General features: G+C 49.4%; 2 protein-coding genes across 4 annotated transcripts; one reads left to right on the top strand and one right to left on the bottom strand.

Moving 5' to 3' along the window:
• The first annotated feature begins 129 nt into the window (after window positions 1-129).
• LOC148897334 (fibroblast growth factor receptor substrate 2-like) lies at window positions 130-5,609 on the top strand. The gene is made up of 6 exons (XM_088995654.1): window positions 130-808; window positions 2,324-2,420; window positions 3,059-3,155; window positions 3,231-3,417; window positions 3,514-3,651; window positions 4,243-5,609. The coding sequence occupies exons 3-6, from the start codon at window positions 3,087-3,089 to the stop codon at window positions 5,358-5,360; spliced, it is 1,512 nt and encodes a 503-aa protein (XP_088851780.1). The 5' UTR covers window positions 130-808; window positions 2,324-2,420; window positions 3,059-3,086; the 3' UTR covers window positions 5,361-5,609.
• A 133-nt stretch (window positions 5,610-5,742) lies between these two features.
• On the bottom strand, window positions 5,743-20,496 carry nup160 (nucleoporin 160). Of its 3 annotated transcripts, XM_088995653.1 has the most exons (32): window positions 20,351-20,496; window positions 19,811-19,925; window positions 18,437-18,647; window positions 17,858-18,271; window positions 17,532-17,786; window positions 17,370-17,467; window positions 16,153-16,237; window positions 15,474-15,542; window positions 15,307-15,390; window positions 14,773-14,943; window positions 14,608-14,707; window positions 14,371-14,536; window positions 14,162-14,292; window positions 13,934-14,082; window positions 13,719-13,855; window positions 13,444-13,650; window positions 12,934-13,003; window positions 12,757-12,855; window positions 12,558-12,680; window positions 12,363-12,458; window positions 11,807-11,901; window positions 11,636-11,732; window positions 11,451-11,556; window positions 10,310-10,464; window positions 10,174-10,234; window positions 9,167-9,277; window positions 8,496-8,619; window positions 7,656-7,757; window positions 7,449-7,590; window positions 6,841-6,966; window positions 6,141-6,236; window positions 5,743-6,072 (listed from the first exon to the last, which is right to left on the bottom strand). In XM_088995653.1, exons 1-32 carry the CDS (start codon window positions 20,439-20,441, stop codon window positions 5,989-5,991), a joined length of 4,170 nt encoding a protein of 1,389 aa, XP_088851779.1. In that variant the 5' UTR covers window positions 20,442-20,496; the 3' UTR covers window positions 5,743-5,988. The 3 variants fall into 3 exon arrangements, with proteins under 3 accessions (XP_088851779.1, XP_088851777.1, XP_088851778.1); XM_088995651.1 differs by having other exon boundaries at window positions 14,162-14,536; XM_088995652.1 differs by having other exon boundaries at window positions 13,719-14,082.
• Window positions 20,497-20,604: the final 108 nt, after the last annotated feature.

The following is a 20,604-nucleotide window of genomic DNA, read 5'->3' as shown; positions in this document are numbered from 1 at the left end:
TATATTACATTTATGTGTATTTGTCGAATGTTTGGCGCCGGAATTAAATATTTCTCTTTTTTATTGTTGCTTAGAGCACATAAAACCTGCTGTTAATGGTTGTGTAGTTAATTTTTTAATGCATATTAAATGTTCTTAAAGAAGACGTCGTCTGACGTGTGAACGGATTGCTGCGCATGCGCAGATGATAGCTGCCTGCACCGCACCGCTTCACTTGTGGTTGCTTAGGCGGTGTTTGGCAGCTGAGGTAATGGCTACCTCGCTGTAAGAGGACTTATGATTGGTTGGTTGGCTCATTGGTGGATTTTGATTGGTCGATTGCGATTGAGTGGAGGTTTTGGGGCAACTTTGAGCCCGACGGTCGAGCTAGCGAGCGAGCGAGCTAGCGAGCTAGCAGCGACAACGAAGAGGCCAGCAAACTTTCTCTTTCTTTTTTCCTTGTTTTTTCTTCGCCTCATTTACAGCGTCAACGTCGCGCTCGGTTGGCGGTGCTACGCCGACGCCTTCTCGATGGATCCCGAACGCTTTCCATCGTTTGAGCTCCACGAAAACGAGCGTTAGGAAGACTTTGGGACAACTTTTCTGGTGTGTTTTTTTTTTCTGGCGGAGGAGGAAAGAGAAAGATGGACGCGGCGGCGGCGGATCTCGTGTAAGCAGCGGGGGCTGATTCGGATTCTAATGCTAATGCTAAGGCTAATGCTAAGGTAACTGGTGCTAATGCTAACGCCGACCGTCCATCCGTCCGTCGGAGCTGCTCGGCCGGACGCAGCGCGAGGATTTCTGCCGCCTTTGGAGGGATCCAGTCTGGGTGAGTTTTCGGGCCTTTCTTCTTTTTTTTCCTCGTTGTTTTGTGCCAATTAGCCCTTTAGCCTAGCTTTAGGTTAGCCTAGTCGTGCTAACCAAGTAAAGTAATAAGTAGCTGGCATCACAACAACGGTTCCCAAAACAACTTGAAGGCGACATGAACCAACTGCTCTCATCTCACATCTTTTAACATCTTATTTCAATAAAAATATAATATTTATTTATTATTCTTTTGCGGCTTCCGTAAACGTACTTTGGTACGTTCGATGGAACGCTTCGGCAAACTGCGGTTGTCAGGAAGAACAGGTTTTCGTTTCATGTCCTTTTTTAATGTGTTGTGCACTTTAAAAAAAGAGCGAATATTCAAATAATATTTATTTATTGAGATATTGCGTTCCACGGACGTGATTTTCGAAGAAAAAACGGTCAAATGTCAACCGAGCTGGACATTCAAACTTTTTTTCCAATATCTAAAACGTCCAAATGAATATTTTCTATTGATTAAAAAAAGTAGACACCGAAAATAGACAAGTACAGTGGTCCCTCAGTTTACTAACTTCATTGCTTCCCAGAAAGTGCGTGTAAGGCGCAAAGTGTCTCTGCCAAACATTGATTTCCCATAAGAAACCATTAAAAATGAGAATAATCTTTTCCCAGGTCCCCATAAAACATCACTTTCCACAAAATAAGCCTGAAAACTACACAAGCTCTTGTGTTGTAACTAAAGAAATAAAATGTGTCATTTGAATTGACCTTTGTGACGGTGGTTGATGTCGTTGCCTCTTGATGATATCCGAGTGAAGATGCCGTCCATGCTTTCTCGGCGAGAATACCCTCACTAACACTGTCCCCTGTTAGCTGTTTTTCCTTCATCCAGATCAACAGAAGTTTTTCAACCTCTTCTATTGCCTGAGACCGTTGCTTAGACAACACCGACAACACCCTTAGCCACACGTAGCAATGGCCGACTTAGCGTGCTGGTACTGGGACGCTAAGTCACACCACGTTGGTGTTTTTCGATAATCTCCTTCTTCTGCTCGACCGTCATTTTCTTTTATGTCCTCTTGGGCTGAACACTAGCCTGTGGTGGGGTCTTTTTTGGTCTCATAATAGCAAAAGTAGTCCACTCGATAACAAACCAGGGCTGCACTCAAACAGACGGGGTGTGGAAAACTCGTCCGCCAGGCACCGTGGCCCTGAGCCCTAATTGCGCCAATGCCAAAACAAGAGCAAAGTATTAATCAATTAATCCCTCAGACTTCAAAAAACAAAATGGCCGTATTAAAATAATTGGTAGTTGATAATATTTCATAATAATATTTTTCACCGCGTAGCAAACTTGCTTGGATTACATTTAACATTCTTGAAATTCTTCTTCCTGAATTGGATGTCAAATAGAAGGCGAAAGATGTTTGTTTTCTATCTTTGGTGGCGCTTTGGAGGACGTCGCGATGGCATTGTTTGAAAGTCAAATTCAACATGAGCTTTTTTGTGTGTGTTTTTTGTCTTTAACCTGCAGCTGCTTTGATCTTCGTCTTCATTATCATCTTCATCTTTGCTGTGGCAAAGGCTCGCGTGCCGACGATTGCGCCGCTAACCATGGAGGAAGACCTTAGGCGAGTCTGCCGAGTGACATTGATGATGAGAATAATAATAATAATAATTCATCACGACATTTGTTTCAATTAGGCGATGTTGGTCACATTGCTTTATTGGCAGTAAATAGATGTGTTCATTTGTTGTTGTATCTATTGTATGATTGCACAATCATTTCTTGACAAATTATAACAGTCATGATTCACTTCTTTTGATTTAGCTAGCTATCCAGCTATCTATTAGCTACATAGCTAGCTACCTAGCTAGCTATTAGTTATCTATTAACTAGCTAATCTCACTATCTAGCTAGCTATCTAGCTGGCTACCTTGCAACATGTCTATTTGCTAGCTGGCTAGCTAACCAGCTATCTATTTGCGATCTATATGCTATATATTGGCTAGCTGGCTATCTATTAGTTATCCATTAGCCAGCTAGCTAACTTCCTATCTATTTGAGTTATTCCAGGTTGAGTGAACGCTGGCGCGTGTGGCTGCCGCTGCTCGCCCACAGAGAAAAACCTTTCCCGCGACTGTGAAGTGACCTTGAGAGTTTTTAAAAGCGTGTCTAAATGAAACGTGTTATTAAAACGACATTTGCTTTGTAAGACGTCGACGTGGCGGCGCTTTGCGCTAATCTCACGACGTTTGTGGCCCGCAGACGAGGCGCGCGGGTGCAGTGAGGCATCATGGGTAGTCGCTGTTCAAGCTGTCCAGACAAAGAATTGATCGCGGATAATCATCAAAGTCAATTCAAGGTGAGTTCCTTCGTCTCTCGGGAGCAAAATGGCCGTCGAATTAGCGGCGTAACGGAGCGAGCGCCCCGTCGTCAGGTGATCAACGTGGACGACGATGGCAACGAGCTCGGCGCCGGCGCGATGGAGCTGACGGACGGCGAGCTGGTCCTGCACACGCATCGCCGCGACGACGTCAGGTGGCCGTACCTGTGCCTGCGTCGCTACGGCTACGACTCCAACCTCTTCTCCTTCGAGAGCGGCCGGCGATGTCAGACGGGACAAGGTTGCCGTGGGCGGGGCTCGGACCGGGGGACGCGGGCGGGGCCGGGACCGGCGCCACGGCGGCCGTGACGCCCAACTTTGTTTTGGTGTCTTTCAGGCATTTTCGCCTTCAAGTGCGCGCGAGCCGAGGAAATCTTCAACATGCTGCAGGAAATCATGCACAGTCACAGCATCAGCGTGGTGGAGGAGGCCGTCATGGACGCCGGCCACCAGGGGGCGGCGCTCTCACCCGCAGGTTGTTATCATCTTCATTTCAATGTCATTTGGGAGCGCCTTTCAAAACTCTCAAGGTCACTTTACAGTTTTTCTGTGGGTGAGCAGCGGCAGCCACATGCGCCAGCATTCACTCAACCCCAAAGTAACTCAAAAAGCCAGCTAGCTAATGGATTGCAAATAAATAGCTAATAGATAGCCAACAGCTAGACAGTTTACAGCAAGTCAGCTAATAGCTAGCTAGATAGCTAAGATAGCAAATAAATAGCGAGCCAGCGAGATAGCTATATAGCTAATAGCTAGATAGCCGGCCAGGGAGCTCGATAGCAAATAGCTAGCGAGATACAGTAAAGTCTGGTTATATGGATAGTACTGCTTATTACGATACTATTTCCATAAATGCAAGGAGAAAATGTACATGCCGCACGATGGGATATATCGATAGTCCGGTTAGATTGAGAATATCGATAGAACGAGACTTGCCTGTACTTACAATTACTTCTGTTCAACTGCGACAAAAATGTTCGTGTTGAAAAAAAGGATGAGAAGCGTATGAGGTTAGCCGCGTACGCGAGCGTTTGTCGGCTAACGTTGGCCCCGCCTTCTTTTCCAGCCTTGGGGTACTTGGTGCCGACGGTGCCCAACGGCGTCTCGCGGCTTCCGTCGGCGGGCGACGTCCCGTCTCACCCGTCCAGCCGCCACCCGTCGGTGGCCAGCACCCGGCTGCCGTCGGTGGGCGAGGAGTCCACGCACCCCCTGCTGGTGGCCGACGAGGGCGTAGGCGCGCCGCGCGCTAACGCCGCCCCGGCGCCGCCCGACGAGCGCTGCGACTGCTTCCAGGCGCACACGTACGTCAACACGGCGCGGCTACCGGACGAGCCGCCCAGCCCGCCCGGCGCCGCCCCGTTGGTGGAAAGCCCCGCCCCCTCGGAGGCCCCGCCCACCCCGCCGCCGCCCCCGCGGGCGGCGGAGCCCCGGGTGCTGCTGGAGCCGCAGGGCGCCCGCTTCGTGCTGGGCCCCACGCCGGTCCAGCGCCGGCAGCGGGAGGCGGGCGACGGCGAGGCGGGCGAGGCGGGCCGAGCCCCCCACTGCCGCCGCCCCACCCCGCCGACCCCCGACCTGCACAACGCCAACAACTCGGCGCAGCGACGTACGGCGCTGCTGGACTACGAGAACCTGCCGGCGCTGCCGCCCGTGTGGGAGGCGCGCAAGTGCGGTCGGGGGGGCGAGGACGCCGGCGGCGGCCTGAAGACGCCATCGCTCAACGGCTTCAACTCCGCCCACTGCTGCCCCCTCCCGCTGTCGCCCGCCGCCGAGTCGTCGCACAACTACGTCAACACGGAGAACGTGACGGCGCCGCTGAGCGCCCACCGGCCCGACACGGCCCGGCGCCGCCCGGACGGGCCGCCCACCGTCTTCAACTTTGACTTCCGGCGGGCGGGCGGCGGCGAGCCCGCCAAGACGCTCAACTACATCGAGGTGGAGACGGACGTTGGCGGCCAGCGCGGCGCCTCGGACGGCAGCGGCCCGCACACGCCGCGCACGCCCACTTCGCCGGCGATTCCGCCCGGCACGCCCACCCGCCGCACCGAACTCTACGCCCTGATTGACATTGAGCGCACGGCCGCCATGTCCAACCTGCAGAAGGCGCGGCCGCGCGACGACGGCACCTCGCGCAAGACGCGCCACAACAGCACCGAGCTGCCGAGCAAGAGCGCCGCCGCCATGTGACTCGCTTCTTCTTCTTCTTCTATGGTACAAATCAGTATTACTGAAGCAAGCATTCCATTCAGCTCTTTTGGTGCTGCTCCAACTTCCCGGTAAGAGCGCCGCCGCCTTGTGACTCGCTTCTTCTTCTTCTTCTTCTATGGTACAAATCAGTATTACTGAAGCAAGCATTCCCATTCAGCTCTTTTTGTGCTGCGACACTTGCGACTTTCTTTTATGATTGCGCCACATTAAAAGTATCTTTTCTTTGTAGACGCTCTCGTTTGTCTTTTGAACTCTCGGGGTTCTAATTTTTGTCTCGTCCTTGAGGGGAACTCCAAAGTTGGGCTGGAAAGTCCATTCGGGGTTCCTCAATAAGGTGCGGATTTGAAAATTCTGCCTCGCTCGGTCGCTAGCTAGCTAACTGGCTAATCACGTGACTGTAAAGTGACCTTGAGAGTTTTGATAGGCGCTTAGAACTCAAATGTATTATTATTATTATTCTAATTATGATGATGATTATAAATGGAGCTGGGAGGGCCGCCGCAGCCATTTCAAATGGAAATAAAAAACAAAAGGCGCTTTGGTTGGTTGGCAAAAAAAAAACGTCACATTTTATTTTCTCAACAGGTAACAAAAAAACAGTGAATATTTAACGACTTGCCAGCACCATCCGACTGGCGTTTTCCACCATCTTGTGGTAGTCGGCCATTTTGTCGAAAAGTCGCCTGTAAAGCTGAAAAGGGGGAGCGAAAGGTCAATCCAAAGCGCCTCCGCCCAAACAGGAAGTGAGGTCACACTCACGTCTCGGTTGCCGTGCGTGTCCTTGAGCGCCGCCATCAGCTGATCGATGGGCGTGTACGGCAGCCAAACGCACGGATTGCGTGCCGAGAGCGGCGTCTGAACAGCAAAAATCAGATTTGTTGTTCCCAGAAAGTGTGTTTAAGTCTGCCAAATATTTATTTCCCATAAGAAACCATTAAGATGAGAATAATCCGTTCCCAGGTCCCTATAAAACATTAGCTAGCTAGCTCGCTTTATTTTTGATAGAGATAGCTATGATAATAATAATAATACATTTCATTGATCAACACCTTTCAAAACTCTGAAGGTCACTTTTCAGTTACTGGATAAGTTTTTCTGTGGGTGAGCAGCGGCAGCCACACGCGCCAGCGTTCACTCAAACTGGAAGTAACTCAAATAGATAGAAGGCTAGCTAGCTAATATGGAATAATATGTCCTTGAGAGTTTTGAAAGGCACTTATAAATACAATGTTTCTATTAGCTGGCTAGCTAGCTTTCAATCCATTTGAGTTACTTCCAGGTTGAGTGAACACTGGCGCGCGCGGCTGCCGCTGCTCACCCACAGAAAAACTTATCCGGTGACTGTAAAGTGTTCTTGAGCGTTTTGAAAGGTGCTTACAAATGAAATGGATGATTATTATTATTTTTCTTATTCTTATGATGACAAATGTCGGCGAGATGTAAAGCCGTCAAGCGTTACCTTGATCCCGAAGTATTGGTGTCCGCGTCCCAACAGGGCGTCCACGTACTCGATCACCAAGTCACCCGCTGCGTCCAGCAGGTCAAAGTTCAAGTAGAGACGCAGCAAAGCCGCCGCGTCCACTTCCTGTGTAAAGCAGGAACAAACGGGAAGCAACACGACAATCTGTCAACATCCCGATGATTAGCGCCACAATTTTGGGACCCGCAGGGTTATCATCATCAAGTACAGCCCAACCATAATCCGGTTTTAAAACAAATTTGTTCAAAAACCAAAACAACATTTGCCCTTATAATCAACGTAAAAATGGTTAATCCGTTCTTTCTGCTTTTGTTTTATTGCGATTGAACAATGCGTACCGGGAAGCGTCGGGGAATCGAGTGGTGCATTCAAGTGCACTCAGTTAATTCGAGAACTGATTTTTTTTTTTTGTTATAAACCGAGACGTAAAAAAAAAAATGGAAATTTTGGGTGGAAAAGTTTGACGGTAAAAAAATTGGGACTTTCAACCGTTACGAAAGGTTAGCGATTTCAGTCGCGCAGCGGATTAGCCGTTAATTGTGCCAGCTAGCAAGACGGGAACCCGTTTGTGAGTTTGAGACACGCACTTTGTAGGACTTGACGAGCCAATCGGGCGGCGGGACGCCGTGCGACAGCAGCTTGACAAGAACTTGGCGATGGTGAAGCCCGTCGGATGACGGAAACTCCGAAAGGAACCACGACAGCAGGCGCCACGCCTCGTCCGCCGCGCTAACAACAAACAAACAAAGTGTGATGTCACCAAGGGGGAATTTTGTTGAAGCGTCGCAACTCACCTGGACTCTTTGGTGTTGACCACAAACGGGAGCTGATTGGCCGCCAACCAAAGCCAAGCATCGCTTTGAGCTTCCTCGCTGCCAAACTGAAGCTTGATGCACCTGAACGCAACGCAACAACGCAAATGCATTTTTAAACCAATTTTGATTTATTATTTTAAAAACACAAATACAGTGACAGTTCAGCTTCCGCACTTAATTGCTTCCCAGAAAGTGTGTGTAAGGTGAAAAGTTCATCTGCCAAACATTTATTTCCCATAAGAAAGCATTCAAATGAGAATAATCTGTTCCCACGTCCTCATAAAACATCATTTCCTACTAAATAAGCCTTAAAATTATTATGATTATTATTACTGTTGTGTAATGATGATCATTTTAGGTTGAGTGAACGCTGGCGCGTGTGTCTCCCGCTGCTCACCCCCAAAAAATATCACGTGACTGTAAAGTGTCCTTGAGAGTTTTGAAAGGCACTTACAAATGAAATGTATTATTATTAAAACTACGCAAAATATACCTTATTTTATGTCTAATAAACGTACTATTGTATTGTCATTGTCAGCCCGTGGTGGGGTCTTTTTCACTCCCATAATAGCAAAGGTGCTCCACTCGATAACAAACCATGTCTGCACTCAACGAAAGGGGGCGACAAAAACTAGCCCGCGGCGTGGTTTGGTTTGTCCGCCGAAAACTAGTACGTATGCCAAGATGATATTCTTGCGAATTTAATGTTCATAAGGCGAAAAGTTGGCGAGTTAAAGCGTTGGTAAGCTGAGGTATCACTGTCCCAATTTTAGCGGCGCGCACCTCCCAGTAGATGGCAGCAAATTTCTGGCCACTTACCTGAAGGTCAGCGCGTCGAAAATGGGCGCCAGCGGCAGCTTGAAGACGTCGCACAGTTGCCGGGCGCACATGAAGAGTCCGGCGTCCAGTAGGAGGCGCACCAACTCCGAAGGACCCGTCCCGACTCAACGCAAAAAGAGGGTTTTGGAAAACTCTTAGCTTAGCTTTCTATCTAGTTGAGTTACTTCTGGGTTGAGTGATTATTAGCTAACTCTTAGCTAGCTTTCTATCTATTGGAGTTACTTCTGGTTTGAGTGATTATTAGCTAATTCTTAGCTAGCTAGCTTTCTATCTATTGGAGTTACTTCTGGGTTGAGTGATTATTAGCTAATTCTTAGCTAGCTAGCTTTCTATCTATTGGAGTTACTTCTGGGTTGAGTGATTATTAGCTAATTCTTAGCTAGCTAGCTTTCTATCTATTGGAGTTACTTCTGGTTTGAGTGATTATTAGCTAATTCTTAGCTAGCTAGCTTTCTATCTATTGGAGTTACTTCTGGGTTGAGTGATTATTAGCTAATTCTTAGCTAGCTAGCTTTCTATCTATTGGAGTTACTTCTGGGTTGAGTGATTATTAGCTCACCCACAGAAAAAGTGATCCTGTGAGTGCGTGCAAAGTGACCTTGAGAATTTTGCAAGGCGCTTAGAAATGAAACGGCGGCGTGGCGGCTTACCAACGACGGCGGCCGCCCGCGGCTGATGTTGAACCAACGCCAGTCGACCGGTCGCCATCATCAATTCTTTCTCCAGGTCGCGCAGTTCCAAAATGTCCACCTGCCGCTTGACTGCCACACATACAGGAAGTGACATCACACACCACGAGGATCATCGGCCTATTCGCGAATTGATTTGAGCATTGAAAATACGACATCGAGGCGCCATTCTCGAATTTGTTTGGGTTTTGGGGTTTTCACGCTCGGGTGCCGATAAAGTGCTGGTCAGACCTCTGGCAATGCTTTTTTTTTCTTCCACAAGGGGGCGGATTTTCCCCTTTTTCTATGTTAGCGCTTTGTTCCAGCTGAAGCTGTTAAAGCGCTATATAAATCAATATGTATTATATTTTGTACATCTGCCCCCATTTCAATCTCAGATAACTCCAGACCCGTATCATTTAGGAATTAACTCTTTTTTTTTTTTCTTATGAAAGAAGAGCGTATATGGTTTCTCACGCTGCATTGAATGTTTACCTAGTCGTAAAACTCTAGCCAATAGATAGCCAGCTAGACAACCAGCTATATAACTAACGGATAGCCGGCCAGATAGCGAATAGATAGTAAACAGCTAACTTATCCTGTGACTGTAAAGTGTCCTTGAGAGTTTTGAAAGGCGCTTATAAATGAAATGTAGTCATAAATATATACAGTAAAGTCTCGTGATATCGATATGGGATATATCGATAGTCCCGGTTATATCGATATTTTTTCGGACTCCCTTGAATATCGATATAACGAGACTTTACTGTAGCTCATAGAAAGCTAATAGATAGCCAGCTAGACAACTAGCTATATAACTAACGGATAGCCAGCCAGTTAGCTAATTGATAGCAAAATATACTGTGACTGTAAAGTGTCCTTGAGAGTTTTGAAAGGCCCTGATAAATGACATGATTGTTATTATGATTATGAAGAGATAGCTAATAGATAGCCACACTCGCTATTGATTGACAGCTGTCCAGTCTGACCTGGTGGGTCCACAATGTCGCCGTCAGAGTTTCGTTTGGGAGATGCTCCCGGATGCTGGGCCTGCAAAGACAGCAATAAAATTAATCATAATAATAACAAATGACATGAGCGATGCCGGTCGGGTGCGCTGGTCACCTCGGAGACGGGCAGAACCATCCAGGCGTATTCGGGCCGGATGAGGCGCAGGCAGTTGATGGCGGCCAGGAAGCAGTTGACTTGTTTCTTCAGGCCGCGCACTGAGCACACTTCGCGACCCAAACGCACCGCTAGCTCCAACATCACCGTGCCCGCTACACACACACACACACACACACACACACACACACACACACACACACACACACACACACACACACACACACACACACACACACACACACACACACACACACACACACACACACACACGCAGCGATTCAGATCATGTACCTATATCATGAAATGTATTATTATTGGCTATCTATTAGCTAGCTAGCTAGCCTTCTACCCATTTATAATAATACATTTCATTTATAAGCACCTTTCAAAATTCTTAAAGATCACAGGATACAGTCGCTGATAGCTAAACAATAGCTAGCTAGATGGCTAGACAGCTAATATTTTGAAAGGCGCCTAGAAATTAAATGATACGATATATTATTACAATAGATAGCTAATAGATAGCAAACACTGTAGATCGCCAGGTAGCTAGCTTGAGAGCTAGCTAGACTGTCATAAGTCTTCTCTCATAAGGAATTCTGTCAAACGGAAATTCCTTAACCCGAAAAAAAAAAACACGTATGATGTATGTATTTGAGTTACTTACAGGTTGAGTGCTATTAGCTAGCTGGCTAGCTAGCTATTTGCTATCTGTCAAGCAAGATAGCCAACTTATCCTGTAACTGTAAAGTAACCTTGAGAGTTTTGAAAAGCGCTTAAGAATGAAATGTATTATTAGCTATCTATTAGCTAGCTAGCTTTCTATCTATTTGAGTTACTTCCAGGTTGAGTGCTGTTAGCTATCTAGCTGGCGAGCTAGCTATTAGCTATATAGCTGTCAAGCTAGATAGCTAACTCATCCTATACTGTAAAGTGACCTTGAGAGTTTTGAAAAGCGCTTATCAATGAAATGTATTATGATTATTATCTAGCTAGCTAGCTTTCCATCTATTTGAGTTACTTCCAGGTTGAGCGAAGGCTGGCAAACGTCATCCTGTGACTGTAAGTGACCTTGAGAGTTTTGAAAAGCGCTCAGAAATGAAATGTACGATGATACCCGCGCTAGCCGCCCGCGTACCTTTCCTGTAGTTGTGTCGGTTGATGTGAAAGGCATAAAGGAGTTCGTAGTAGTTGTGCGCCAGAAGGTCGACGCCCCTCGCCCGCGATTCGATGATTCCGACCACCTGATCGAGGAAGGAAGGAATGATGGAAAAAAGTGGGCGGAGTCTCCTTAAAATGGTGGCTTTTGCCCCTCCCTCCCACCTGGTCGTGCAGGTTGACGTAAGAGAAGCGGACCAAGTCGTGAAGCTGAGCTCGCTCGCAGAGGACCACCACCAGCTGACGGAGGCAGTCCAGCTGCCTGCGCGCAAAACGCACACGCGTCTTCGTGGGTCAGGCGGTCGCGCGACGGCACGCATGCGCGCGCGCACTCACATGCTAGAGTCCGGGTTCTGGATCAAAGCCTCGTAAGCTTCGCGGTTGTGTCCCAGATCCAGATGATGCTTGAAGATTCGGGTCCACAAGGCCGCCTACACGCGCAAATCATAAATACACAAAAATGACAGGGAACAACCGAGCTACGAGCGGGTTCCGTTCCGACAAAACGGTCCAAAGTCGAAATCCATTCAAATTGCAAACAATGGACGACTTGTTGGTACATTTTCAAACGCTTCGCGTCGAGTCAATGAAAGGATGAAAGACGGGAAGGCTTCAACTGGAGCTGGAATGAGTCGAAATCCATTCAAAATGGCCGACGTGGCATCTATACGACAGGATAGGATAGGATACCGTGTCTACCTCTTGTTTCCTACTCAATACTAGTGGATAACAAAGTGTTTACAGGTCATTGATTAATTTCATCACTTTTCGTGTCATTTTATATTTCGTATTATCCACACGTGTTCTGCTATATATCATAAATATATATTTTTTGGGGAGGTGATTGAAACCATCGTGTGTGTGTGTGTGTGTGCGCGCGCGGTGTAATCACCTGACTGCCGACATCATTGACGGCTTCGGCTAACGCTAACATCGCTAACTGGATGACAAGCTCCGGCAGGCCGACATCCTCCAGCAAACGCAGCACCTGAAACAAACGCGGGCACGCGGCCCGTTAGCGGTTAGCACGAGCGGCAATCTTTTCGGGAAAGTGCCAGCCGGTCGGCGGCGGTCGGCGGCGTCTAACCTTGTTGTAGTAGCGCAACGCCGGCGAGCAGGCGGCGGCTCGCTCGTCCTCGGCTCCCGTCAACCTCACCAGGAAGTCTTCCTTCTCCACTTCGGTGGCGGCTTCTTGGAAGCACCGCAAGGCCTGATGGGAAGTCGGGAAGAAAGGTGAGAGTCGACGGGACGCGTCCGCGACGCGGCGGTCGGCCGCCAGCGCTCACCTTGTGACCTTCGCCGTTGGCGAGGTAGCATTGAGCTAGCATAAAACGGCAAGAGCCGATGTTGACTTGGCACCACGGCGCAATCAGACGCACGTAATCCTGCGCCCAAAACACAAACGTTTGGCCGACGGTTCCGTCTGGCGACGAGGCGGCGGCGGCGCCTTGCGCCGTACCGACCTGCAGCTGAGCGTACTGGCAGTTGGCCATGAGGCATTCTGGGAAATGGAAACCCGAATTGCTGGGCCAGCTGCCAGGCAGCGGTTAAGTGAGGACAACGTATCAAAGTATTTGCTATCTATGAGCTCGCTAGCTAACTGTCTATCTATTTGAGTTATTCCCGGGTTGAGTGAACGCTGGTGGTGCATGTGGCTGCCGCTGCTCACCCACAAGAAAAAAAAAACGGATCCTGTGACTGTAAAGTGACCTTGAGTTTTGAAAGGCGCTTAGAAATCAAATTTATTATTATCATCTAGCTATCTGTTAGCTAGCTAGTTAGCTTTCTATCGATTTGTTATTCCAGGTTGAGTGAACGCTGGCGTGTGTGGCTGCCGCTGCTCACTCACAGAAAAAACATCTCCCGTGACTGTAAAGTGACCTTGAGAGTTTTGAAAGGCGCTTAGAAATCAAATGGATTATGATAATTATCAAAGTGCGGTGGGTCGTCACGGCGATGGCGGTTGAGGATACAGCAGTTGAGCGAGCAGCTGCAGCACGTTGGCCGCGGCGTGGTTCCAGGAGGCGGGGGGGCCGCCCGCCGCGTTCTGGGCGAAAAGGTGGCGCACGGCTAGCTTGCGCCCGCAACTCCGGTAGAACATCTCCGCCGCCGGAACGCACGAGACGGCGGCCGGCGCGTCGTCGAGGCGCAAGGCGCCGAGGCGCCGCAGGTCGGCGTCTCTGGAGAAACGGCGAGGTCAAAGGTCAACGGCGGGGCGCGGCTTCGACCCGGCGCGCGGGGCACTCACGCCGCGTCGTCCGCCACTCGCGCGCCCACGCCGCGGCTGAGGCGGCGGAGCAGGAAGTACGACGACAAGAGCTGGGCCGCGCGCGGGATCGCTTCCTGCTGGAGCCGAAGCAGCTGAGACGCCGCGCCCGGCGACGCCTGACGCGCAAAGAAAGCTTCCGTGAGCGGCGTCAAAACGGCCGCCGTCCCATCCCGCGGCGGGCGCCGCGCACGTACGTGGTCGCCCAGGCGCAGGCACAGCTTGAGGAGGAGCAACGCGTCCCGGCACAGCAGCGTCCGCGTGGCGCTCACGTGACTCAGCGCGCGACACAACAGCGACGCGGCCGCGTCGCTCGAGTACAGCTGAGACGCGCTCAGACTTTCGCCTGGAAGACGCACGCGCAGGGGCAGGCGCAGACAGTTCACGCCGAGCAGCTGCTTGGAAGGAAGGAAGGTGAGCCATACCCGCTAAGAGGGGAGCGTCCCCATAGTCCAAGTCCGTCTCCAGGTCCAACTCGCTCAGCAGAACCAACATGGCCGCCGTCAGGTTGGAAACATCCTGCAGTTTGTTCTGAATGTCCTCCACCACGTTTTGACTGCACACACGCACGCACGCACGCACGGTAACCACGGTGACAGCAGCGCGCGCACGCGTACATGCGCCGGCGACGGACTTGTCCTGCGCCAGCATTTTGTCCAGGACGACGTTGGCGCTCCTCTCGGGCGACTCGGCGTGCCGCAGCGCCGTCTCCATGTCGGCGGCCATTTCCGACGACACCCCGTCCCTCAGCACGCGCAAACACGCCATCAGCGCCGCCACGTCCGCGCCCGCCGCCGACTCTGAACGCGCGCGCGAACGCGTCAGGAAGCGCGTACGCAGGCGCAGGAAGCAGGAAGCAGGCGACGCTTACCCCGGGCTAGCGGGACGTCGTCCTCGGACGGGAAGCGGCGGTCGGACGACAGGTAAAGATGGTCGACGGCGAAACAAGGCAGCAGGAAGGAAAGAAATCCCTAAAACGGGCAAACGCGCGCCGGTGAGCGGGAACGGGCGCGAGGCGGCGCCGACCGTCGCGGACCTTCTTGAGCAGGCACGCCATGTGACTGTGCGGACTGACGCTGATGGCGAGGGGCGTGGCCAGCGCCTCCTGGTACTGCACGCAGCACGTGTACAACTTGGACCAGAATTCCACCTGAAGGTGGCCGTATTCCTCCTGGGAAAACTCAAACTCCGTCACGCTGCTCTGGAGCTGGACGGACAAAAACAACAACAACAACATTTCAGGAGGACGGACGCAGATGGATGGATGGATAGATAGACAGACAGACAGACAGACAGACAGACAGACAGATAGATAGATAGATAGATAGATAGGTAGGTGGGTAGGTAGGTAAATAGATAGACAGCCACTTAGCTAAACAGCTAAGAGCTAGCTAGCTAATGGGTAGCAAATAAATAGCGACTAGATAGCCACCAGCCAGTCAGCTAATAGCTATCCAGCTAGCTAATGGACGGACGCCGCCTTTCAATTTGGTCCTTCTTCCCGCCATGTTTTTTTTTTTCTTTCTCCAAACTCAAAAGGTGAATTTGGATCGGTGACAATGACGCTCACCTCGTTCTCCACGGCCAGCGTGATTTCCTTCTTCAGCCCCTCCCGCGAAACGTCGGCTAGCACGTCCGGACCTCGCCGGAAGATCTGCCGGTCAAGACGGCGGCGACGGGGGTCACCCGCGAAACCCCCGCAAGGATTGACCCGTTGCCGCGGTAACGGCCGCTCACCCGCAGAGCTTTGACGACGGCCGCCGCCGCGAAGCCGTGAGGCGAGAAGATGGCGTCCAAGTAGGTTTCCTGCCAATCATGTCGACAGGAAGTTAGCAGTCCCGTTCTCGCTGTCATGATTAGTTATTGATTCATCTGTCAATTTTTTTCATTGATTAACAGACGCATTTGATTGATATGACAGGAATTCAATAGAAACCTTTTAAGAAAACAACGGATTTTTTCAAAAGCTGACCATGTAAGCTGGCTAGCTGTTGGCTATCTATTAGCTAGATGGCGAGTTATTGGCTGTCTAGCTGTAAGATGTCTAGCTGGTGGCTATCTATCCGCTATCCATTAGCTAGCTGGCTAGCTATCAGCTGGCTATCTATTCATTATTTATTTGCTATCCATTAGCTAGCTAGGTAGCTATTAGCTGTCTAGCTGGCTATCTAGCTAACTATTAGCTATTTATTTGATATCCATTCGCTAGCTAGGTAGCTATTAGCTGTCTAGCTATCTGGCTATCTATTTGCTATCCATTAGCTAGCAAACTTTCTCTCGTAGCTCTATTTGAGTTGAGTGAATGCTGGCGCATGTGACTGCCGCTGCTCACCCAAAGAAAAAAAGTGACTTTGAGAGTTTGGCGCTTATAAATGAAATGTATTCTTCTTCTTCTTATTATTGACGGGCGACTCACCCGGGGGTCCTGATCCACGCCGATGTGGACTTCCTCTTCTGGGCGAGGCTGAACAAACACCTGATTCCATTTCCCCGATACGTTCCTGAGGAGTAACGACAAAAAAAGATGCATGCGGATCAGCATGTAATATGCCAGCACCGTTTTTGATTGGGAGGAATGTCGGTGCCATTCGACTGCCATTGTGCTTTCTTGCGCCTGTCGTGGGGGGCCACTGAACTTCTCGCTACTTCAAACCAAGAGTGACAAATTATTTGCTTGAGGAAAGCAGACTTTGGTTCTTAGTTGGACACGTGTGCTGCTGCGGCTTGGAATTGAAGCGGATCTACTTGGGAAAGTAGATATGAGACAATCTCTTTTTGTAGCAGACGTGCACATTCCAACTGTGACGTCCCTGATCCACTGGTGAGAAGGATGCTTTGATCCTCTCCTCTTTCATCTAGAACTGCTCCATGCAACAAAGAAGGTACAGAAAGTGCTGAAGATTGAATGACTGTCTTTTTGTTGAAAACCGAAACAACCTTTTCCATTATAAACAATGTAAAAATTGTTAGTCCGTTCCATATTATTTGTTATTTAGTTTTTTGTTGTTGTTTTGTACTTCAAGATGGCGCCGCGAGAGTGGCTGCCTTTACAGCAGCTCCTGTATTTTGTTTTTCTACTTCTTCCTTTCATCGATTTTCTGCAGTGAAATGTCATTTTTTTTTTGTCCACTGCGGGACGAATAAAGGTACATCCAATCCAATTATTTAACATGTATTATTATTATTTAACTTGTAGCAGACGTGCACATTCCAACCATGACGTCCCTGATCCACTGGTGAAAAGGACGCTTTGATCCTCTCCTATTTCATCTAGAACGGCTTCAAAAGAAGGTGCAGAAAGTGCTGATGATTGATTGACTGTGTCTTTGTGTAGTCATATTATTTTGTTATATGTTGAAAACCAAAACAACCTTTTCCATTATAATCAATGTAAAAATTGTTAATCCGTTCCATATTTTTGTATTTGTTTTTTTACTTTAAGATGGTGCCGCGAGCGTGGCTACCTTTGCAGCAGCTCCTGTATTTTGTTTTTCTACTTCTTCCTTTCCTTTCATGGATTTGCTGCTGTGAAATGTCAATTTCTCTACTGCCAGACTAATAAAGGTTCATGGAATCCAATCCAATTTGTTGCCGGGCGAAGACAAAGAAGCAAAGATGAAGTTTTGGACTGACTGCTCAAAGTTGATGTATTTGACGACGGCGTTGTTGTCTTCGTCCAGCCACAGGGCCCAAACGTCGCTGGCGGTCAGCGTAAAGTCCACCGGCGTCTCCTGAGGACAAACATGGCCGCCGGTGGACATTTGGGAGATGCTCACGTAAGGAGTTTCCGCTTACATGAGAACAGAAGAGCGAGGAGATGTGCTCCAAGACGTAGCGGTTGCTGTTGTTGTCGGCGGCGGCGGCGGGCAGCAGCTGCAGTACCACAAACTGGCCCACGCGGGGCGCCGCCAAGTACACGGCCAGACACAGGCCGGCGGTTGCGCAAGAGGTGAGGCGTACGCGGTGCCCCGCCCCCGAAAACCGCCCGGCGCCTTTCCACGCCAGCGGCATGTAATCTAACATGTCCGCCTCCAGGAGGCACGTCTGCTCCTGAACGGATGCAAAACAATACGATCGTTTCACGCGCGGCGTCGTTGTCGGCGGCGCCGTCGCCGACTCACCCGCAGCGACCACACGCGCAATTTGTGGTCCAGACACACGGCCAAGACCAGCGAGTCGTCGTCCATCTCCCGCGCCGCCACGCCCGCCGCGCCGTCCCACGCGCCGTGCTCGCCGCGCATGGCGCTGGGGATCCACCCCGACAGGCGGCGCATCATCCACTTGGTCTTCAGCTCCGTCACAAACGCAGCCCGCGCCGCCTCGGCGGGCAGCGTGACCACCGCCGCGCCGCCGCCGGGCGAAGCGAAGGCGTAGTGGGCGTCGCCGTGCTGCGTTAACCAGGCGGCGCTCACTCCCGCCGCGCCGCCGGCGGGGCGGAAGGCGGCGGGGATGGCGGCGCCGTGACAGACGTCCTCCAAATTCAGCTTGCCCACGTCCGTCAACACCGACTGCGTGTGAAGCTCCGTCAACACGTCCTGAAAACGCCGGAGAAATACACACGGGGAAAAATAGAGCCGGCTCTTTTGGCTCAGCTCACTAAAAAGAGCCGACTCTTTCGGCTCCCAAATGGCTCCGCAGATTTTTTAATAATAATAATACGACACGACGCAGCACTAGTCATAACCAAGGAGAGGACTTACGCTGCGATACATGCGCTTGGGATGCGGCAGCAGCATCCTGTGGACGCTCTGATTGGTGGCCACCAGGACCACCACGTTGTGGAGGGTCTCGGCCAGGGCCACGCCCCCGGGCATCACCTGGCAGTGGGCGAAGCGCAGCCGCACGGCGTTGTTCAGCAGGTTGCCGTCCAACGAGTGCTCCGTTAGCTGCACCGCGTTGCCCGAAGTGGTCCTGATGGCGAACGGCGGGAAGCGACAAAAGATCAGTCACGGGCTTGCCGAAACGTAGCGCCGCATCCTTTCAAAATAAAATCACATTACATTTCATTTCCAAAATGGCTGTTTGCGCAGACCACGCAAACAACAACAAGCAACATCAATGCAGCTTTCTATCTATTTACTTCCGAGCTGAGTGAACGCATGTGGCTGCCGCTGCTCACCCGCAAAAAAAATATCCTGTGACTGTAAAGTGACCTTGAGAGTTTTGAAAGGCGCTTATAAACGAAATATATTATTATTATTATCATAAAGTAGTAGAAGTAAGTAGTAGAGTAGAAGAAAAGAAAAAGAAAAGCAACAATAAGTAAACATGTAGAAAAAAGAAGACTAATACCAAGGCCGATAATAATAATACCAAATGATAAAAATTATAATAATGATGATAATAATAATGATAATACATAATACCAAACGATAGTAATGATAATAATAATGATAATAATAATAACGATAATAATAATAATAATACCAAATGATAAAAATAATAATAATAATGATAATAACACATAATACCAAATGATAATAATGATAATAATAGGGGAGACTCAACAAATTCTCAAAAAAAAGACTTTATCAACATGGCAGGGATAATACTAGTGGGCCTCAATCGGTAGTACATTTGCACCTAAAAGCTAGCAAGCACTCATTTGACGACAATGAGGTTAAAATCTTAGCGAAAGAACGTAGATGCTTTGAAAGGGGAGTAAAAGAAGCGATTCTTATAAAACAACAAAATCCTTCTTTAAAGCGGTCTGGTGGGGTGAGGTTCAATTTGGAGCGTTCATACAAGAGCAGTCGTTAGTCAGGAATGTAGGAACGATCAGTGGGGCCACAGGGAGTGGTCCTCTGCCCCCCCAACCTGAGAGTAGGGACCTATCCCAGCTGTGTCCGGTGCCGCCATGTCTGGACATTAGAGATATATAAATAGGGCCGATACGACCAGTCAGACTTTAGTTCGCTGACGAAGCCTCTTGGATAGGAGGCGAAACGTCCGAAACCTTCACTTTTGTACAGATGACGGCTGAAGAAACCTTCTCATCGATGGATGGACCACTCCTGTACGACTGAGAGCTTACACAGACGAATGATAATAATAATCAATGGATTGGCGCCGACCATGAGATGAATCTGTTGCTGGTGAGCGAGTGCACTTTGTCATCGCCGCCGCTGTCATAGTGGAAGGCGCCCGCAGAGTCTGGAAATTTCACGGCTCCCGCAACGGGCGCTGAAGCTGCGCACATCACACCAACATTGAAATTCAGACAGTGGCATTTTGGAATGCAAAAAAAGGTTCCTAACAGGAAATGCCAGCAAGAAATTCCGGGTCAATGATTCCAAATTAAAAGTGTCTCAGTATAGGAGCGGTCTCAATATTTCATTGATTAATTCCACAAGGGCTTATATCGATTGTAGAATTTACGTTTAAACGTATGTAAGGACATGCATAGGTCGCTTCTTTAAATATGTAGTAATCAATATTAAACACGAAGATAAAAGTTACGGTCTATTCATACACACGCGCGCGCGCGCAGAGCGTAATCGGCTGTTGTCTCCGGTTAGCATGTGCCGTCCGTAAAATGTCTTTGTTTATAACGAGCGGAAGTTGGACATGTTAGACAAGACACAAGACACAAAACACGCACGCGTTGACCTTACCGAGTTTGATTTGGACTTCTCGGAACCTTTGGACGGCTTCCCGCTCAAACGCGCAGACCTCAAAGAAGCTTTTGCCCAGCGTGGCCGCCATGTTGGTCGCTTAGCATGTGACGTCACGACCGGAAAGAGATGGGAGGCACACCGGGGACGTCCTTTAAAAAGATGGCGTCACATTGTTTAAAAAAAAATAATAATAATAATAATAATAATATGTGCATATAGATCATCGGGAGTCAAGATGGCTGCGAGTCTCC

This window comes from Hippocampus bargibanti, linkage group LG05 (genome assembly GCF_051943395.1).
Source record: "Hippocampus bargibanti isolate YZ-2025 linkage group LG05, ASM5194339v1, whole genome shotgun sequence".
Lineage (NCBI taxonomy): Eukaryota > Metazoa > Chordata > Actinopteri > Syngnathiformes > Syngnathidae > Hippocampus > Hippocampus bargibanti.
The sequence above is the reverse complement of the archived record's forward strand: the minus strand, read 5'-3'. Positions and strand labels throughout refer to the sequence as shown.